We start from the raw sequence: 18,406 nt of genomic DNA, 5'->3' as shown, positions 1-18,406 counted from the left end.
GAATGAGGCTGACAGGAAGTGGTGACAAACACAGAGCTGATTTTTTCTTTGTGTTTTTTTTTAGCGGGTTTGAGTCTGAAATTTCCACACCACCATTTCTTATTTCGTAATAAAGTTCAGATGGAGTTGTTAGAGAAGTATTACCGATCCAGTGGTCTGACGTTTCCATTTAAATTTGCTCTGAAAAGTTTGCACACCCCTGTTAAATTGTGTTGCTGTAAACTAACTAAACTTTCCTCTCAGGAAGTCACTCTTCTGTTTATTTAGATGCACGAAGACTCACTGAGGTACTGAAAAATAAAAATACATCTTCATCGTCTGCTTTTTTCAGACGGTAGTTTTAGATGTGAAACAAATGGGCAGTCGCCCAGGGCGGTATCAGAAAAGGAGTAATAGGGAGGCATGAACATCTATTAAAGCCATATCAAAAATCTGAATTGTCTTAAAGGGTCGGTTGTGCCAGAATGTATTGAGAAACCAATTAAACTGTTAAAAATGTCAATAAAAAGCAATTTGCTTCTTAAAATTAAATAATATTGTTCATCTTTTCACCAGGATTTTGTGATTGTTTTTGTGTTTTTTGTTTTATTTTTGCAATTAAAATCATAGATTTTGTGGAGCTAATTTAGAAATATGTGTACAAATTCTTTTTAGATTTGTGCTAATGTATGATGTTAAATGTAACTTTTCATTAATCGCCGTATCGATCACGGACTATAACTTGACATCAAGTAAGGTTGAAGCAGCAGTCAATTAAACCCAACGTTTTTCGCCAATTTTGAAAAACATTTGCAGTAAAAATATGAAAAAAATTGGGGATTTGTTGATTTTGTGTGTATTTTAGTGAGTTTTGCAGATTTGTTGTAAAACTGAAGGGACTTATTCATGTAATTTGGAGTCTAAAAGCATAAAACATAAAAAGCTACGACGGGCCACATTTGGCCCCCGGACCTTGAGTTTGACAACTGTATTAAAGAGACAGTAGTATGTTTTTTCCAGGCACAATAAAGTCATATGTTACCTTCAGTTGTTGTAAAAAATGCTGCACATATCAAATATGATTTAAAAGAAATTTGACGTTGTAATTTAAGGCCTTGAATTTGGCCCTCTGTCTCTTTAAGAAACTCCTGCTCTTTCAGGAAGTCATCACAACACGGCTCCTCTATTAACCCTTTAACAACGTTTTTACCAGCGCTGAGCTAAGAAGCAGTTTGTATATAATGAGCTCATCAGATCAGTTCCACCAAGTGTTTGCTAATTTCTGCTGGCTAGTCTGAAGGAGCTGAGTGGGTGAGTGGGGTGTGGAAGCTCAGAAGCTTGGAAACTGCAGCTACAAGGAGGAGCTGCGTCTCGAAGGCGGGTCTAGGACCAGTTTGCACATCTGCATGGTTGCCATGGAAATGAAAGGATTTCTCAAACATGCATGAAGAATTACAGCAACACTCCAGGTTTGGTTTTGATGAGGGGATTACATTATAACATGATGTAAAGCATTTTTAAAAAAGTCAATTTAAAACAATTTAAAATTAAAAATTTGTAACACTGACCTGATATTTAGGTTTTTAATCATATTATTAACTTATGTGGTGTAATTAGCAACAAAACTCCAACTATAAATAGAAAAAAATGACTCTCCAGGTGCATTTTTTCCATGATACCAAGATTTAAAACAATAAACAAAATGGTGTGTCTTTATATGTCACTTAAAAACTGAAGTTGCTGCTATCCATTTTTACTTTTTTGGCCAGAAGATGGCGCTAAAAACTAATCAACAGAAGAGATTTCCTGAGTAAAACAAAATCTGACATTATCAGTGACAAAAAGCTCACAGTATTTCACAGAGCAGCTAAATTACATCCTGTCATTACACAAAAATGTCAACAATCTGCATTTTGTGCAATTTAATCAACCAGATTCACCAGATTAAAAGTATCGCTTTAACGCCCCATTCTTATTTTCAGTTATATGTCCGAGAATATTTTGTTTTTGACTTCTTTATTTATTCCGTTTATTTTTTCCCATTTATTCACTTAAATTTGCAAACAGAATAGTTGTGTAAACTGATGGAAAGCGTGGAAACGCATCAAGTGAACTATAAATAGTCAGAGAAGAAGAGGAAGTGCTGAAACTCAGCCTTCAAATTAAATTACATTTTTGTTGTCTCATCTAGTTTTTTTTCTTTTTACAATTTCTTTGAATTGCAAAGAAATTTAACAATCTGTTTAATATTAGACATACTTAAAAGGGAGAAAAATAGAAAGAACAATCAAATATAATAACAATGTTATGCTTTATATTTTTTCATGCACTTTGTACTGCTTTGCAGACTTTTGTTTAACCTAAATGTTTTTCTACCTTCTCCTCACAGCTAGCTGTGCTGCACTGCTCACACTAATTTGTGTATAAACAGGACCAGCCACTGGAGCTTCTGTTTCTATTTGCTTTTTCTTTCCTTATTTATGAAAGAATCTCTCAGATGTACAATAAACTAATATTCACTCTTTTCAAAGAAAAAGAAACAGAATTTTTTAGCTTGAAATGTACAAGCTGTCCTTTAAGGTTTTTTCTTTTTTAATTATTTTTGTTTCTGTTTTTTTGGGGGGGTGGAAATTAGCAAAAATTTTATGTATGGATTTTGAAAATTTTCTCGAATAAAAATATTGTCTGTAAAACTTTGTGTTTCTCATTTAACAATTTATATATATAAAAAAATAAACCATACAAAGCTAACTTAACATAGAAATTAGTTAAAAAGTAAAAGAAAAAACCCATAAAATGTTAAGTTAAGTGAACTCGATGTAATAATGTAAAAACTTAAATAAGTTGGGACAACTTAAAAAAAATCTAATAGTTTTGAGCTAATTGCTAAAGACAGTTAAGTCAACTTAATTAAAGTTGCAGCAATCAAGTGTTTTGAACTTAATTTACGTTGATAGGACTTAACTGAGTCAAAACAAAGAAACTAGATTGAGTCAAGTTGAGTCATAAAATGTTTTTTACAGTGTAGTCAAAATGTCAAAACCTAATTATTTTTGTGTTTAACTTAGATTCAATTCAATTGAAAAAATACTTACATTTAATTTGCAGATGGATACATTTAATCTTTGAAGGTGATTTCAAACTATTGCAGAAACGTTTTGCGCTTTTATTGCGATAGAGCTGAAACGGAAGCAGATCTTTATGTGCGTCACCTTTACGTCCAGGTACGATCCCAGAACTCCTCGCCTGTTGGAGCAGAGCAGCGCAGCGCAGCGCGGAGTATGGTGCCGCCGAACCCGACCGGGACCGTGTGGGACTGAACTGTTCCCCCGCCGCTTCATTTCTCAGGAGGAATCCTCCGGAACCACCAGAACCTCTGCTCCGCGACCCGCAGACAGGGATCTAAATGACAAGCAGAACCATCCAGTGATGGAGAGCAAGGCTTTACTTCGCTGTAAGATCGTGGTGGTCGGGGACTCTCAGTGTGGGAAGACGGCTCTCCTCCACGTTTTTGCCAAAGACTCGTATTCAGAGGTAAAAACACATTTATTATTTTCACAAAACAAAACGCATCCGTGGATATTTCATCAGCCTCATAAAACGGCGCTGAGACGGTTTAATTTATTTACCGTTTTGGCATAAAACTTGAAAAGTCAGCTTTTGTTTATTAGCTGTCAGTGTTAAAGTTATGACGTAATAAAAATTTATTTTGATATACGTTTATTTAAACCTGCGTGTGATTGGAACGGACATTTTTAAGATGCAGTCTCTAGTTTAGTTCAAATACCCATAAAAGATAACATTTAAACAAACTTTTGTGATCATTTTACTTTTTATACTTATTCTTTTTTTAAAAAAAGAAGAAAAATCAATAAATGAATCAGTCTCCTGGTAACAGTTAATGTCACTTCATCAGGTCTTCCTACTCAACAAAACATTAAAGGCTTTTATGTTGATTAAGATTGTAATAAAATTGCTAAACAAACAATTCAAGTAATGATTTTACTTTTAACATAGTTTAAAATATAAGAATTTGTTGCTTGGATGTAAATACCGTCCAAATAATTAAGCATAGTGAAGTGTAATCCATGTAAAATCGATAAAATACGTAATAAATTAATAAATAAGTCAACCTCTGCCTAAAATATGTAAAGTTGTACTTATCTTTATTCAAATGTGGCTGAAATCTATTTCAAAATTTGTCCAAAATTTCTTATTCACCTTCATTGGCATGTGCCTCTTGTGACGTCATCAACCCAAACACACTCAAAAGCACGATTGGCGGGGATTTCCCTCTTACCGTACCTTTAAAAAAAATTCAATTTAAAGAAAGAAAATCGATATTATAATTACCCAGTTGTGTGTGTGTGTGTTTTTTTAAAATCACAACTAAATGGAATCTCTAAATAAATTGGTATCAATTTAGAAGCTAGAAACTGATTTATTTACTATAAGTTTGTATCTTTATTTACATAATCAAAGCTAATGGACATAAACAGTCAAAGCTGTGAAATGCTTTATTTTCCATCTAATTCCTCTTGACATTCAGTGCTGGTTTTTCTCTGCAGCACTGCAATTTATGTTAGAAATATAAATCTGACTGCTCTACGGAAGGAAACACCTGCCCAAATTTCTCTGACCTCATGCCGTCTCGTTGCAGAACTACGTTCCCACCGTGTTTGAGAACTACACAGCCAGTTTCGAAATCGACAAGCAGAGGATTGAGCTGAACATGTGGGACACTTCAGGTAGGATTCACGACAAAAGCTGCCGCCTCAAAAAGACATTTCCTGAGCGTTTCACGGCTTTCTGCCGAGCATGTATTCATTTATTCATGTACCGTTTTCACACTGTCGTCACATCTTTATGTGTCATTAATTATGAACTGTCATCAGCACGTGACAGAGCCAGTTTCACAGGCTCGTTCTACTGACATGCAAAGTGTTGATGTCTTCATGTTGAGCTTTTACTCAACATGAATAAACTGATGTTTATTTTATTCTTGCAATCACACTGAGCTGGAAAATGTTCGCACCCAGTGAGCTTCATTTCATCAGGTACGAACTTCAACTGGGATTTTATGTGATTCAGGACAAAGTAGCACAAAATTGTGAAGTGGAAGAAAAATAATGGCAAAAATGTTTTCACATTTTTTTCATATAAAAATCTGAAAAGTGTGGCCTGCACTTGCAGATGCAAGGCTCAGTTACTTTTAGGTCTAGGCATCGGTGAACAAATTGAATAAAAAATGAAAGTGATTTTTCTGTCTTTTTTTATGTTTTATTTTTACCTGTTCAACATTTGGACAGAGTACTAAGGAGAAAAATAATAACATTAAGAGAATAAACTTGTAAGAGAATAAAGTTGTAATATTTCAAGAATAAACTCTTTATATAAAGTCGTAATATTAACTTTATTTTTATTCTGATTTTATTATCGCACAGCTTCACTCTTGTAAATTTATGACTTTATTCTCGTAATTTTATTATTTTATTTTCTTAGCGTGGCCTTAATACTCTGTCATATGATAATAAACAAACTTTTTTAATGAAATCTATAAATCATTAAAGATCTAAAACATAAAAACGACTTTGAATTGTTTCCTTATTAAAAGAAAAACAGAAAATTAAAAATTTTAGGGTTTGGGGGGGGATTGTTTATTGTTTTCTATTTGGTTTTACCATTCTTGACTTAAGCTCAGGGGCCGAATAAGATAATTTCAAGGGCCACAAACGGCCCTCGTGCCACGAGTTGGACACTTCTGTTCTAAGTCATTGATGCGACTTGCATCATGTCTCTTTTCAGGGTAACTTTGACTTTTTTTAAATTAATTTATTATCTTAATTTTTTAATGATAATTTTGATTTTTAATTTCTTTTAAAAAATCATTGTTTTACATTTTCATTTATTTATTTTTTCATACTGATGTTTAATAATCTCTAATGCTGTCACAGAACAGTTGCAGATGCTGTGATTAAATTAAAAACAGATGGACTCAAGTGAGAGTATAGTTTACTTTTTAAGGTATTTAGTTGTATTTATCAAAGTACATACAGTTAAACAAACACACACCACACTTTTAAGAGTTTTATATACAAACTTATTTGATAACAATGTTTCTTTTTCCTTCCACTTTACAACCAGAAGAAATTTTGGCCTTGTTTCTAATATATTTCTCTCAAACTGTTCAAATAGTTACCAAGGTTAAAATATAATTACTGTATAAACTAAAGAACCAGAGTTGTATTTCAAAATTGGGGTTTTAGATCAACTAAATTAAACTTTTACAATAAGAATATCCACCACACTTCAACAAAACTCCTGCCTCAATTTGTCAAAATGCTGTAAAATCCTCGTTTTTATGATAAAAAAACTCTCATTCATCTATTTTGAGTTTATGTTCACTATCACTAAAATCACTAACAATTGGTTTGATGAAAGAGAAAGAAACTCATGCAACAGAAAGAAGAAAAGTATATTTTTTTTGCCTGCAGACATTGAGTCACATAATATCTAAATAAAATGCTTTGATGTTTATAACGTCAAGGGTTATAAATGTTATAAATGTCTTTCAACGGCAACATGAGTCAGACTTTCAGACTTGGATATTTTTCCTCTGTAGATATAAACGAGTTTTTTTTCTCTCTTGCACTTTTCAACCTCTTTCACTTTCCTTCACGTTTATGTGGCAACACTCGAACAAAACTTCACATGCAGCGCCGAGAGGAGCTTTAATGCACATCGGTGCAGCAACCGCCGCCCATCAGACCAGCTAAACAAGCTGGAGATTAAGAGCTGCAGCTGCTGTGGGTGAGGCCACCATGTTTCATAAAAAAAACGCCTTCTGAAACTGCTGCCTCGTTCAAACACACCTCTTTCCTCACCGAGTTGTTTTGTGAATAACAATTACTCCAGCGGGACACTTAAACAGTAATTTTCTCCTCTTTAGTTAAGAATGAAGCTCCTCTTTCAGCATGTGGCACCGTACCATAGTGCTGAAAATGTGATCAAACCTGATGAACAGCCTATTGGGTCGGGTTTAATATCACAAGGAATGCTCCTCTTCTGCATTTTAAATGCTCCCGTCAGCCTCCGCTCGATCTAAATATATGTCTGTGTCTAAATCTGTATGGCAAAAAACAAAACAAACTTCCTCATATCAAGGGAGGCCCGAAACCGTTGACAGCTTGGACACTTAAAGGGGATTTATTACACAAAATTCACATTTTGCAGGTTTTAGTGCTTCCATTTGGGTCTCAACTGCTTCCAAAAACAAACACCCACCTGCTTATTGTGGCAATAAGTTTTTAGGTGTTTGGAATATCTCTTTGCTTTTGTTTTAAATTTATTTTATTTTATTACACTACGATCAATAAAGTCAAACTCAAACTCAAAACCCCTCCTGAATGCAAGCCCAGCCCGTTACCTAGCAACCCCAGCGGAATTCCGCCCGTCACCTAGCAACCCGAACTGAGTTCCAGCACGTTTGGTCAGCTGGTTTTATGTGCTGTAAAATGGCTGCTTGTTTGGATTTGAAGTGTTAAACTGACTCACATTCATACAGAGAGAGAGTTAAAAAAAAAAAAAAAACTTTTTTCGAGAGCAATAAAATAGAAAAACATTCAAATATAGAGTTAATAAACTGCAGTATTTTGCTTTTTGTTAAGGCAAACATCTGAGAACCTTTTTCAGACCTACCATATATTGGTTTTATTGAAATACCACATGTTTAATGTATTGCTGAGTGGCTAAAATGAAAGGAGCTAACAATTAAAACAGTGTTTTTAATTGAAAACCGACTCCTGATTACTTTCAACTCATCAGTTTTGGCCACTGACCGTCATGGATCTCTACAGCCATATTAAATTGTGGCTTCTTGCGACTAAAGGAAGCGGTTTAAGCCTTTCTGGAGTCTGTATTTCTGCCAATACCAACGACTCACCTGGCCAATGGTAACCAGACCTGTGGGAAATAAGAGGCAGCTAATTATATATTTAACAAGGTTGCTATCAGAGAGTCTGCGGTCGCTGCTTTGGCTCCAATCGCTGGGTTTGTGTTTACACAATGGGCTGCGCCATCCCTTCAAAAACAGCTATATGTTTGCTGTCGAGGGTTTCTGTTTCAAGTACATCATTCATTATTTATTTTCTCCTTCCTGTTGGTGGCGTAGCTGGAGCACAGCTTTGGTTCGGCAAATCTGGGTCTGATTTGACTCAGTTTACACTTGAAGATGACGAGATTCACCAAAATGAACCTGATTTGCGTAAATATCCCTTGTAAATTCTTAAATTCTTGTTTTAAAGGCTGAAGAAATGCAGTATTACTAACAAATCTTTGAAACTTGATTGTTCTGCTCCTGTTTTGTCACTTTTCAGGCAGTTTACTGCTGAGTTTCAGGCATTTGGAGACAGTTTTGCTGATGTGTGTGTACGGGAATGTGCAGGCATGCGTTAAACGTGGCTGACGTAGTGAAGCTTTCAGGATGGCGGCGTGAGTTTGGCGTTCATTGTCCGTCTCTCTGCGGATGAAAGTCAGAAACTAATCCAGCATTTCAAACAAGATCTGCTGTTTGAAGATGAAATTTGAAACACATTTAGGGGCATATCTGTAAATTAAAATACAATTGAGAAGTTAATTTACTTCAGATATTCAGAAGCATTTATGTTTGCAAATTTCTCAGAAGATTCTTCTTCTTTCGTTCAGTTAGTTTTAATTAGTTTTAAGAGTGTGCTTGCTAGTTTTTATTAGCTAATTATTGTTTGGTTCCAGCTTAGTTTTTATTAGTTATCCTCTGTGTTTATCTCCGTTTATTGTGCACTCTTTTCTGCCACCGTTTTTCCTTCCACTCAACTTTCTGCAACTTTTACATTACCTACCTGTATTACGAATCTGAGAATCTCAATTAGTTTGTGTTTTTTTCTTGCAATTTTTCTTAATATTATTGAAACAACAACAAAAAAGTTCAACAAAAGTATAAAGAACAACATACAAAACTAATTTAGTTTGAATTACCTCATAACGTTTATAATAATTGTGTTGTAGTTTCCTTCTTTTGTATTTTCCATTTGCATTGACTAAATGTGTTAAGTCATATTAGCCTTATTTGTATTTTTTTTTTTTTTTGCTTTAGCAAGAGAAATTACTCATTGTCCAGAGAAAAAGTAGCATTTTGTCTAATTGTGGCACATTTACAAAAATGTTAACTGATGTGCCTTGTCCCTTCCAGATAAATGTAATGAAATTAAAGTCCATTAAAGTCAGGAGTCATTAGCATCAAACAAAGTGGAACAAATTATGTTTTGGATGCCTTGAGTTGTTTGGATCTAGACTGAAATTCCTTCTCTGTTTTCAGTCTCTCTGCTTAATATTTTTTTTATTTTTAATTCTCACAGAAAGAGAAAAGAAAACCTAAACAAAAGAAGGTTGTCAAAGGGAAATTTTTCATATCTTCCAGATGCAGCACTTTGGATTTCTATGGTCTCATCTTTCATCGAGTGACGACGAGGCCCTCCCACCTTCCAGAGGTCATGAAAGGTCAACCGGACCTCTGCCTTCTTCAAATCAGGCAAAATTGGTGTCAATAAACTCGACTATGTCTGTGCTGCTTTGGTTTTGAAGATATTAATGAAAGTGTAAAGGTCAAAAGGTCAACCAGGCTCCCCCACTTTTACAAAATCAAATTAAAATGTCATTAATATCTTAAAAGTCGATGCAGCACAAACAAAAAAACATTTGCTGCACAAACCAGCAGCCAACGTAGTCGAGTTGATTGACACCAATTTTATCTGATTTAAAGAAGGTTGTGGATGCTGGTTGACCTTTCATGACCTCTGGAAACATTTCTTAATATCTTTAAAATTATAGCGGCACAAACAGAAATGTTGCTGCACAAATGTTTGACATCAATTTTGTCTGATTTTAAGGATCAAACAAAACTGGGGGAGGCAGCTTCACTCAGGTTTCATCTGCACTTCAAGTTTAATTGCTTTTCTTGCATTTTCCAAACAAATATTTAGTTTCAATATTTACAGCAGTTGGTTGTATGAACCAAAACATAAGCTGTTTCCAGTTAAATATAAAGTATTTTCCAAATAATCTGTGAAAATCTGCTTCCAGAAAGTAACTATTTCTTCCAACAGTGGGGAAAACTTGTTTGGTAACTTTACTGAACTGGTGTCAGTTTTTATTCTTATTCAAATTAACACTTGAATAAGCAAATAATACAATATTCCAAATTAGTGAGATGAGTTGGTAAAATCTGAAAACTGGATTCAAGTACTGGATGTTTTGTCAAAGCAGCGAAGGATTCGTTACCATATTAAGATGTCGGTGTGAGGCTGTGGAGGTCAGAGGAAGACACATTATTATTAAAACAGCGAACGAGGAAGGCTGCGTTGTGTCTCAGAGAAATGAGACGGCGTTAGGCGAAGTGCCAGACGAGCCGCTGAGCTGCACACACAAACCCAGGATTTAATTAATCAGCCGCTGCCTGTGTGACCAAACGCTTGGCCCCCTGTCGCCTCCATTCTTCATCTCCTTTCACCGCCCGCTGCCTGCTCCGTCTCACGCCGTCCTCCATTACATGCGACCACGAGTGGGTTCAAACTTGCTGCCATTAAACCAAACTCCATTTTTCCAGCTTCCCGACAAAACGGATGTCCTCTGCTAGATCTCACACAACCTTCAATGTCTGCCTGGATTTTTTTGCTTATTTTAATTGTACAAAGTTCTTTAAATGTCCTGTGAGTTAATATTTTTGCCCATTTATCCATAACAACTGGAACTTTCAATATCTAGCCAGTTATTTTTGCAATTTACCGTCTATTAAAAGAGCGTCCCTCAGATTAATTTCACTCCCTGCTACGGCGGGAGTGAAATTACCGTAATAACTCGTTGTTGGCTGGAAAGCGCAACATCTCCTCTTTCAGAAACCGTTGGAATTTTTCAGATAGCGCCAAATGTCGAGGAATTATGGTACTGCAAATTTGGTTGGATCGCCGGAGATACGTTTGTTCTAGAAGGGGTTTTGGAAGGCTGTTTGAGCTGTACAACGGCTGCTGGAAAAGACAAATGTTTTGTTGTTGAATCATCAGCCCGAGAGCACTTGCTGCATTCTTGTTGGTTGTGCAGGAGGCTCCACTTCTGCTTTTCAAACATGTACGATTTTTAAAATTACGCATTTGTTTGCAGCCACTTTGACGTTGGCACTCATCAAAATATAATGTCTGTTCATTTATTTACTCTATAGTGTTTTCTTTGTAACTTTCTGTTTTTATTATGTAAAGCACCTTGAACCGCTCTGCTGCTGAAATGTGCGACACAAATAAACTTGACTTGCTTTGAGTTAAAGGGCCAGCAGCAGCTCATTTGGATTTAAAGTGACAAGACGCCTTAAAATGGCTCATTCTGAAAATACTTTGTTTTCTTGATCAGGGAAGCACAATAGGTCACCTTTAACATTTAAATTTCCATGCATTTCTGATTTTACTCAATTCCTTCAGTTAGAATAACAAGCAAAGAGACCAGAGAAGAAAGTTCAGCACTCCAAAAAGCGCAGAGGTTTTCCTCCGACCCAAAAGGTCAATTTGCTCTGAAGATGCTGGAAAAGGTCAAAAGAAACGAAACAGCTGCAACATTCACCATTTATTTCTTCCAATTTCATGGACAGCGAATTAAACCGAGTTCTGCATTGAAGCTCTTCCGCATTAAGACTTATTTCTTTAATAAAAACAAAAAGTGTTGCTTTAAGCAGGACTGTAGTTAGACCTCAATACTGTTCTTTGAGATAATATTCAGAAAAAAAATGTCTTAACTCTCTTCTCTTGTTCCCTTTATGTAACGTAAGAAAAGCGAGACGCTGGATTTGTAATGTTTCTGTTATTGTTCAGTACAAGGAGAGTTTCATCTAAAAGGCAGTTTACCTGCGAGGTAACATTAGTGCAAGAAAAATTTGCTTTACATGAAAAGAACACAAAGATTGTTGTAAAATAATTCATCTGAATGATGTAAATTTACTCGCATTTTCTACCTGGAACCCTTTATACTTAAAATAAATTAATCTATTACTGCAAAAGCACAACCTGACACTGTAAAAAAATGATCTGAGGAATAAAATCCTTTAATCTTAAATAACTGTTGATAGTTTGTACTGCTCCACTTTTTCAGTATAAAACTCAGTATTTTCAAACATTTGTGAATATTTTATCATGCGATTTGGATCAAAATCATGCAGAAAACCCTCAGAAATAACCAGTTTTTAAACATTTTTAAATTTAAAAACATCAAGGTTTACGATGTTTGTGATGAGTTTAGCAGAAAGCGGGTTTTTGAAGCCGGTGTGAACGTAGGTAAAAATCGTTCGATGGTTGTTATTCAGCCGTTTGAAGGCGAAGCTCACACACTTTATTCAGTTTTATTGTTAAAATCAAATACAAAAAATTGCCATAATCTCACTAAATTTGACATTTATTACTTATTGTTTGTTTCTGCACTACCGTAATATTCAAATTACATTTGTTATGGTAGGACAGAAAAGGATTTGTCCAACGAGATCCAAGGAATAAAACTATATAATAGAAAAGTGACGCAACAAAAATTCATTCTTAAGAAATAAATTGGAACAATAAATTTCTTCTGACTGTTTTTTATTTTTATCTGCTCAATAATGCAGTAAAGATGCAACATTTTAAATGAACAAAGTAGTTTTATTTAAATATGTGAATTATTTCTGATGCAAAACCTAAAAGGATTCTCGTAAAACTGTATTACTAAGACACATTGACAGTTTTTTGTTGTTCAGCCGTTTTTGTCAACGATTTGCAGCCACAGTGGAACATGGATCACCGCTTCCTGTGTCTGGATTTGTTTCTTTTTACCACAAATTTTAAATAAAACAAGAAATATGTTTAATAAAAGAGAAACATGCATGCAGGCGTCAGGAATATACAGCCTCAGCTGCAATTAATCATTTGGTTCATGTATCAGAACAGTCTAGTCAAAGCCCAGATCTAAATTCAATTGAGAATCTGTGGCAAAACTGTAAAATAGATGATACAGACTCTCTGACTGAGGTTGAGCTGCTTTGAGAACAAAATATCTAAAGAAATAAAGGAAATTAAACTATTTACTAAAAAGCACTGAACACAATCTTCAGATTTTTGTTTGTTAAAAAAATATAAAACATTCATTTTGTTCCATTTACTTGAGTATTAAGCATTTTTTGTGCTTGTGATTAAAAACCCCAATAAAATGCATAGATGTTTGCCATATTAATGCCTTAAAATGTAAAAATTTGCTACGAATATGTTTTTAAGTGACGTCAGAGTCAGTCTACAGCAGCACAGTGATTCTTAACCTGAATGGGATTAAATTTGTTTTCATATTTTTACTGAATCTTTGTTTTTGTTTTTCTTATTAATTCAAAGCAACTCAAATCAGCAGAAGTCCGTTTGTTGCGCCGTTAAACCTGGAGGACTTGCGATGACGCAGCAGTTTTTCCCGTAGGAGCTGCTACTCTTCAAATATACATAAAAGGAAACGACACTTTAAAATCTGATCTGACCTGAGAGCCATAACGCGGTTTATGTGTCTGGATCTGCTTCTCTCTGCAGTTTCCTGTTTAATTTGATCCATTCCTTCTAATATTCTCCTGCTGTCAGCCTCTCTGCAGCTCCTTTCCGTTTCTGTGTTTCCAACGAGTCAAGGTCAGGAGACCCGCGGTGACGGGCCGCGTCCCCTCAGCACTCTGCCACCCGATTAGCTTAGCTTGCTCTTTCTTTGTATCTATCTTCACGTCTCTCTCTCTCTCTCTCTTTCTTTTTTCACCTCATTTTCTCTGGTAATCCCAAAACTCCTGCAGTTCTGAGGCTGCAATCGGACTTTCTGAGCTGCGATAAGAAGGAAAAAGTTTCTGCTTTCCTGAAATTGATTGCTCCAGCAGTATTTTAGCTTCGCTGGATCTGTGGAGAAATTAAACACTTAGAAAGGTTATGATTTAGAACAGCATTGACTATGTACAAACTCCTTCCAATGTGTTTACAAAAGCGATTTGAGACTAAAGAAACAAACTGTGAGTTACGATACAATTTATTTAAAAATAAAGCAGCTTTCACATAATGGATACATTTCTTGAGACTGGTTCACTTAAAACAAAACCGGAAGATACTGGTGGAAAGAAAACAACTACTACTTACATCAGGGGTGCCGAACTCAGTTTCATTTTGGGCCAAATCAAAAATCCGAATGTTCTTAAAGGGCCAGTTGTGCCAGAATATATTGATAAAACCATTAAAATATCAATAAACAGCTGTTTGTTTCAGCATTCAGTAAGCGTTTCTTAAAATGAAACAATACTGAGCATCTTTTCACACTGATCAGTCCAGCCAGGATTTTGTGATTTTTAAATTTTTTTATTGCATTCAAAATTACTGATTTCCATTTTAGAAATATTTGTAAGGAATTGTTATGATATTTGCGCTAATGTGTGACGTAAAAGGTGACTTTTTGTTATCGATCACTGACCATAACTTGGCACTAAGTAAGGCTGAGGAAGGCAGTCACTTAAACTCAATGTTCCTGAGAAAGATTTGCAGTAAAAGTCAGAAGAATTGTGGGAATTTGTAGATTTTGTGTGAATTTTATATGAACTTTGAGTTTTGCAGATTTGTTGAAAAACTGGTGGGACTTATTCATGTAATTTGGAGTCCAGAGGGCCACATAAAAAGCTGCGGCGGGCCACATTTGGCCCCCGAACCTTGAGTTTGACGCATGTAACTTATCTGATTGGAGGAATTTATTTTTCAGTTTCTCAAGGTGAGTTGCAGATGTTTTATTTTTAGATTTGCGATCACAATAGTGATCTAAAAACAAAAGTTCTGCAACTAGCCTGATCGCAGAGCGTTGAGCAGCGCTGCGCCCCCTGCTGACTAGCTGCATCTGTAACACCGAAAATAAAATTACTGTTTACATCTGGCTTTCTTCAGGCTGAAAGAAAATGTTTGTTTCTGCCAACGCAACTCAAGTCTGTTTTTCTTTTAAATTACAAATAGCTGTGAAGTTATAATATTATTATTAGTGTTGTTGTTGTAACAAACAACTTTGGTTTTGATTTCCGTCGTGACCAGTCACATTTACAAAGCACCGCCACTTTTCTAAACAGGATGAACAAAGAAAACAACAGAAAGTGAGTTAATAAATATTTTCATTCTAGATGGTTTGTATTAAGATGTTGTGTTATTGCGAGAGAAATTTCATGTTAAGTGGTCTGTGAGTGTTAAACGTGTTAAGTGGATCTCAGCCTGAGAAAGTTTGAGAAACACTGAAAATTGTGTTTTTTACTCCTTAAATTACAGAAAATGTGTAGAAATCCTGTGCAAACAAATACATAAATATGTTTTCTTCTATGAATTTGCCTACAGACTCGGCTACATTTTAGAAAAACTTACCAAAAATCTTCTGCTGCGTTGATTTGATGTTTTGTTTATAACAAAGTGAATGTTTAAGGTCTACACTGAGTCTCGCTATTGACATAATTCCACTGCTGTAGTCAAAAATCAGCCAATTTTCCAATGTGAGGTTTGAAAAAGGTCACATATTAGATTATAGCAGGTGACCTTTACATCGCCTGGTGCTAATTATGACAACGCTTTCCAGAATCTAATTATAAATAATCATGTAACAGCATTCAAATTAGACTTTTACCTGGTTAATTTAATAACTTTATAAGTAAACCTGTACATTTTGCAGTTGTTTTCTGCACCAAAAGCTGCAGTTTTAGAGATAATTGTCTCCTTTTGTTTCTGCTTTTAGAAAAGTTTATTCCTAAACTTTATTTCTTGTTTGAAAAACCTTGCGTCCATATAAATCTTGCTCAAAAGATTTTACTAACTGTTTTAATAATCGGACTCTGAAACTTTTACAGTTAAATATCAACTTTAGAGCTGAAAATATTTCATGACCTTTTGGAAAAAAACGACAACTGATAATATTTGATAAGTATCTGCTATAAGAAATGTGTTGTAATATCTAAAGAACCACCATTTTGTTTAATAAAAAAAAAACAAAAGAGGAAGGATGCATGTGTTTTTCTGAAGAATCGGGATTCTGGCAGAAAATTATGCAATAAAAAGGAACATAGTTTTGAACTTACTGCCAAGAAAAGTAGATCTAAAAAAGGAACGACCACACACCAAAAAAAAACAACAACAAAAAAGGACTACAGGAAAAAATTGGAATTGAGATTCAAGATCTGGAAAAAAAACAGATAAAAAATGTAATTTTATTTATATTTAAAATCATTAGTAGGGTCCGATTTTTGCACTTAATCATTTCTGACATGAAGAAAATCCTGAGCATGTAAAAAATTAAATGAGACAGAAAAAATAAACTATAGAGGGGCAAGTAGTTTTCCACAGCACTGTGTAATTGCTATAATCAGCGTCGTTTAGTTTATAAGAGGAGATAATTTCACTCGGCTTAGTTTATTCCCTCAGAGATTTAAACTGTTTTTTAGCTCAATGTTTTGATTTCATTCGCTTTAGGCAGCTGTTTTCAGGACAAAATGTCTCTCAAACGCCTCGTCCACTTATTTAAAAGACTCAATTAGTGGCATGTTGGTAAATACGGGAGGAGAAATTAGCATCTTAAGAGCTAAATGCGTCTCCACAGCTGAATCAAGAGAGGAAATTTGACCGAAACCCAGAAACATGAGTCCAAACAAGCAGATGTTTGCAAAATGAGCTGTAACTGCAATGAATAATTTTAATCCATCTTGTTCTTTATGCACAAATCCTACATTGAAATAAGTAACCAGCTACAAAAAATATACATTTATCTGAAAAGTGAGTTGAGAAAAGAGCTTGACCAACCAGTCGAGTCTGAAAAATCGAGTATTTAGGCGAACATAGATGTTTGCTCACGCTGTGCAAACATCTCTGGCACCGCCTGCCCTTTTAAGTACCACTTGGACGTGTTTATCCATGCAGGTCAGCAGCATCTACAGCACAGACTGCCTCCAGAACCCATCACTCATTCATGAGCGGCTTTCATGACCCCACTTACGTGCCGGCTCCTTGAAAACGCAGCCCAGACGTGACAGAAAGCAGCCGTCGTGCTCAACCTTTACCAAGAAGCTGCTGTTGTGAATTTAATTGTGGCGAAACAGATGAAGTTTCGGAGTAATCAGGAGAGAAAGAGGAGTGAATAAGGATCGGGGGGGATTTCATGGTGCGACTCCGAGCCGGGGTCAGATCGTCTTCTGCTCAGGCAGCCCATTAGAAGAACAAGAGTACATTGAAAATCAATGGTCCAGATGCGACTCCACTCGGGTTCCCCAGAGGAACCCGAGTGGAGTCGGGTTTATGTTGGTAAACCTCATCACTACCAACATATTGTTACTAACATTGTTCTTTGCTTTTAAACTCAAACATATCACCAGAGTTTCAAATTTTCTCCTAAAATTGCTTCACAAATAAAAATGCTATTAACTTTTTCTCTATATTTGTTCTTTTTTTTAGAATTTGATAACTCAAAATAGCATAAACCTAAATGTGTAAAATGTTCCAGTGGCAGTCAGTACTTAAAGGTGACCTATTATGGTTCCATGAACAGGTTAGGATACGTCCATTTAAAGCATTTTCATTACATGTTTTGAACAAAATCATTTTTAGATAATAGGATTTTAGTCTGGTCAGTTCCTCTTGTTACTTTAAATCCAAGCAAGCTGCTGCTGGCCAAAACTCCAACTCAACGTTTACACTCGCATGTGAAAATGGCTGCAAACAGATGCACAATTATACAATCATACATCTTCGAAAAGCAGAAGTAGAGACTCCTGCACATTCAACAAGAAAGCAGCAAGTGGTTTTAAATGGTAAGCCAACAACAAAGCATTTCAAATTCATACAGCAGTTAAACCAGCTAACCAAAAGTACTGGAGCTGAGCTGGGGTTGCTAGGTAACAGGCTAGACTTTGCTGGGGTTTCTAGGTAACGGGCAATGCCTTCTGATGTTTACTTTACGTTCCAGAGGTTTTTGAAACGCCTCATTTTCCAGATACCAAAAACATTAATCTACTGCCAAAAATCAACTTAGTGGGGTTATTTTGAGCGCTTGGGCTGTTTGTAGAAACAGTAGAAATGGAAATGGAAGTACAAAAACGTGAAAAATGTTAATTTTTGCAGAAAAAAGTATGAATATTAAACTACAAATAGGCAAAAGCTCCACTGTATGGAGGGTAGACCCATAAACTTACAGAAAGTGATCTTTTCTACATAATATATTTTTGAAACTTAAAATGACTTAAAGTATAAATATCCCTAATATGAAAGTATAATTCCTCCCCAGACAAATTTTGGAAAATTTCAGGGAAAGTGGGCGTGGCCAACTTTTGGGATGATTGGAGGGGCTAAGAGAAGCACTGTGGCTTACT

The 18,406-nt window shown here is 35.4% G+C and overlaps 2 protein-coding genes across 2 annotated transcripts in view; one reads left to right on the top strand and one right to left on the bottom strand.

Moving 5' to 3' along the window:
* Positions 1 to 3,173: 3,173 nt before the first annotated feature.
* Positions 3,174 to 18,406, top strand: part of LOC102227463 (rho-related GTP-binding protein RhoN-like) — a 35,174-nt gene continuing 19,941 nt past the window's right edge. The window contains exons 1-2 of the mRNA XM_005811661.2: positions 3,174 to 3,513; positions 4,640 to 4,727. Coding sequence (XP_005811718.2) covers positions 3,181 to 3,513; positions 4,640 to 4,727 — 421 coding nt within the window. The 5' untranslated portion in view covers positions 3,174 to 3,180. The remainder of the gene's footprint in view (positions 3,514 to 4,639; positions 4,728 to 18,406) is intronic.
* Positions 3,296 to 18,406, bottom strand: part of brca1 (BRCA1, DNA repair associated) — a 73,539-nt gene continuing 58,428 nt past the window's right edge. Inside the window, exon 23 of the mRNA XM_023341366.1 lies at positions 3,296 to 3,381. The gene's annotated coding sequence lies outside the window, so the exon portion shown is untranslated. The remainder of the gene's footprint in view (positions 3,382 to 18,406) is intronic.

Source organism: Xiphophorus maculatus, chromosome 10, assembly GCF_002775205.1.
Source record: "Xiphophorus maculatus strain JP 163 A chromosome 10, X_maculatus-5.0-male, whole genome shotgun sequence".
NCBI classification, from domain to species: domain Eukaryota; kingdom Metazoa; phylum Chordata; class Actinopteri; order Cyprinodontiformes; family Poeciliidae; genus Xiphophorus; species Xiphophorus maculatus.
This window is presented reverse-complemented; position numbering and strand designations above follow the sequence as displayed.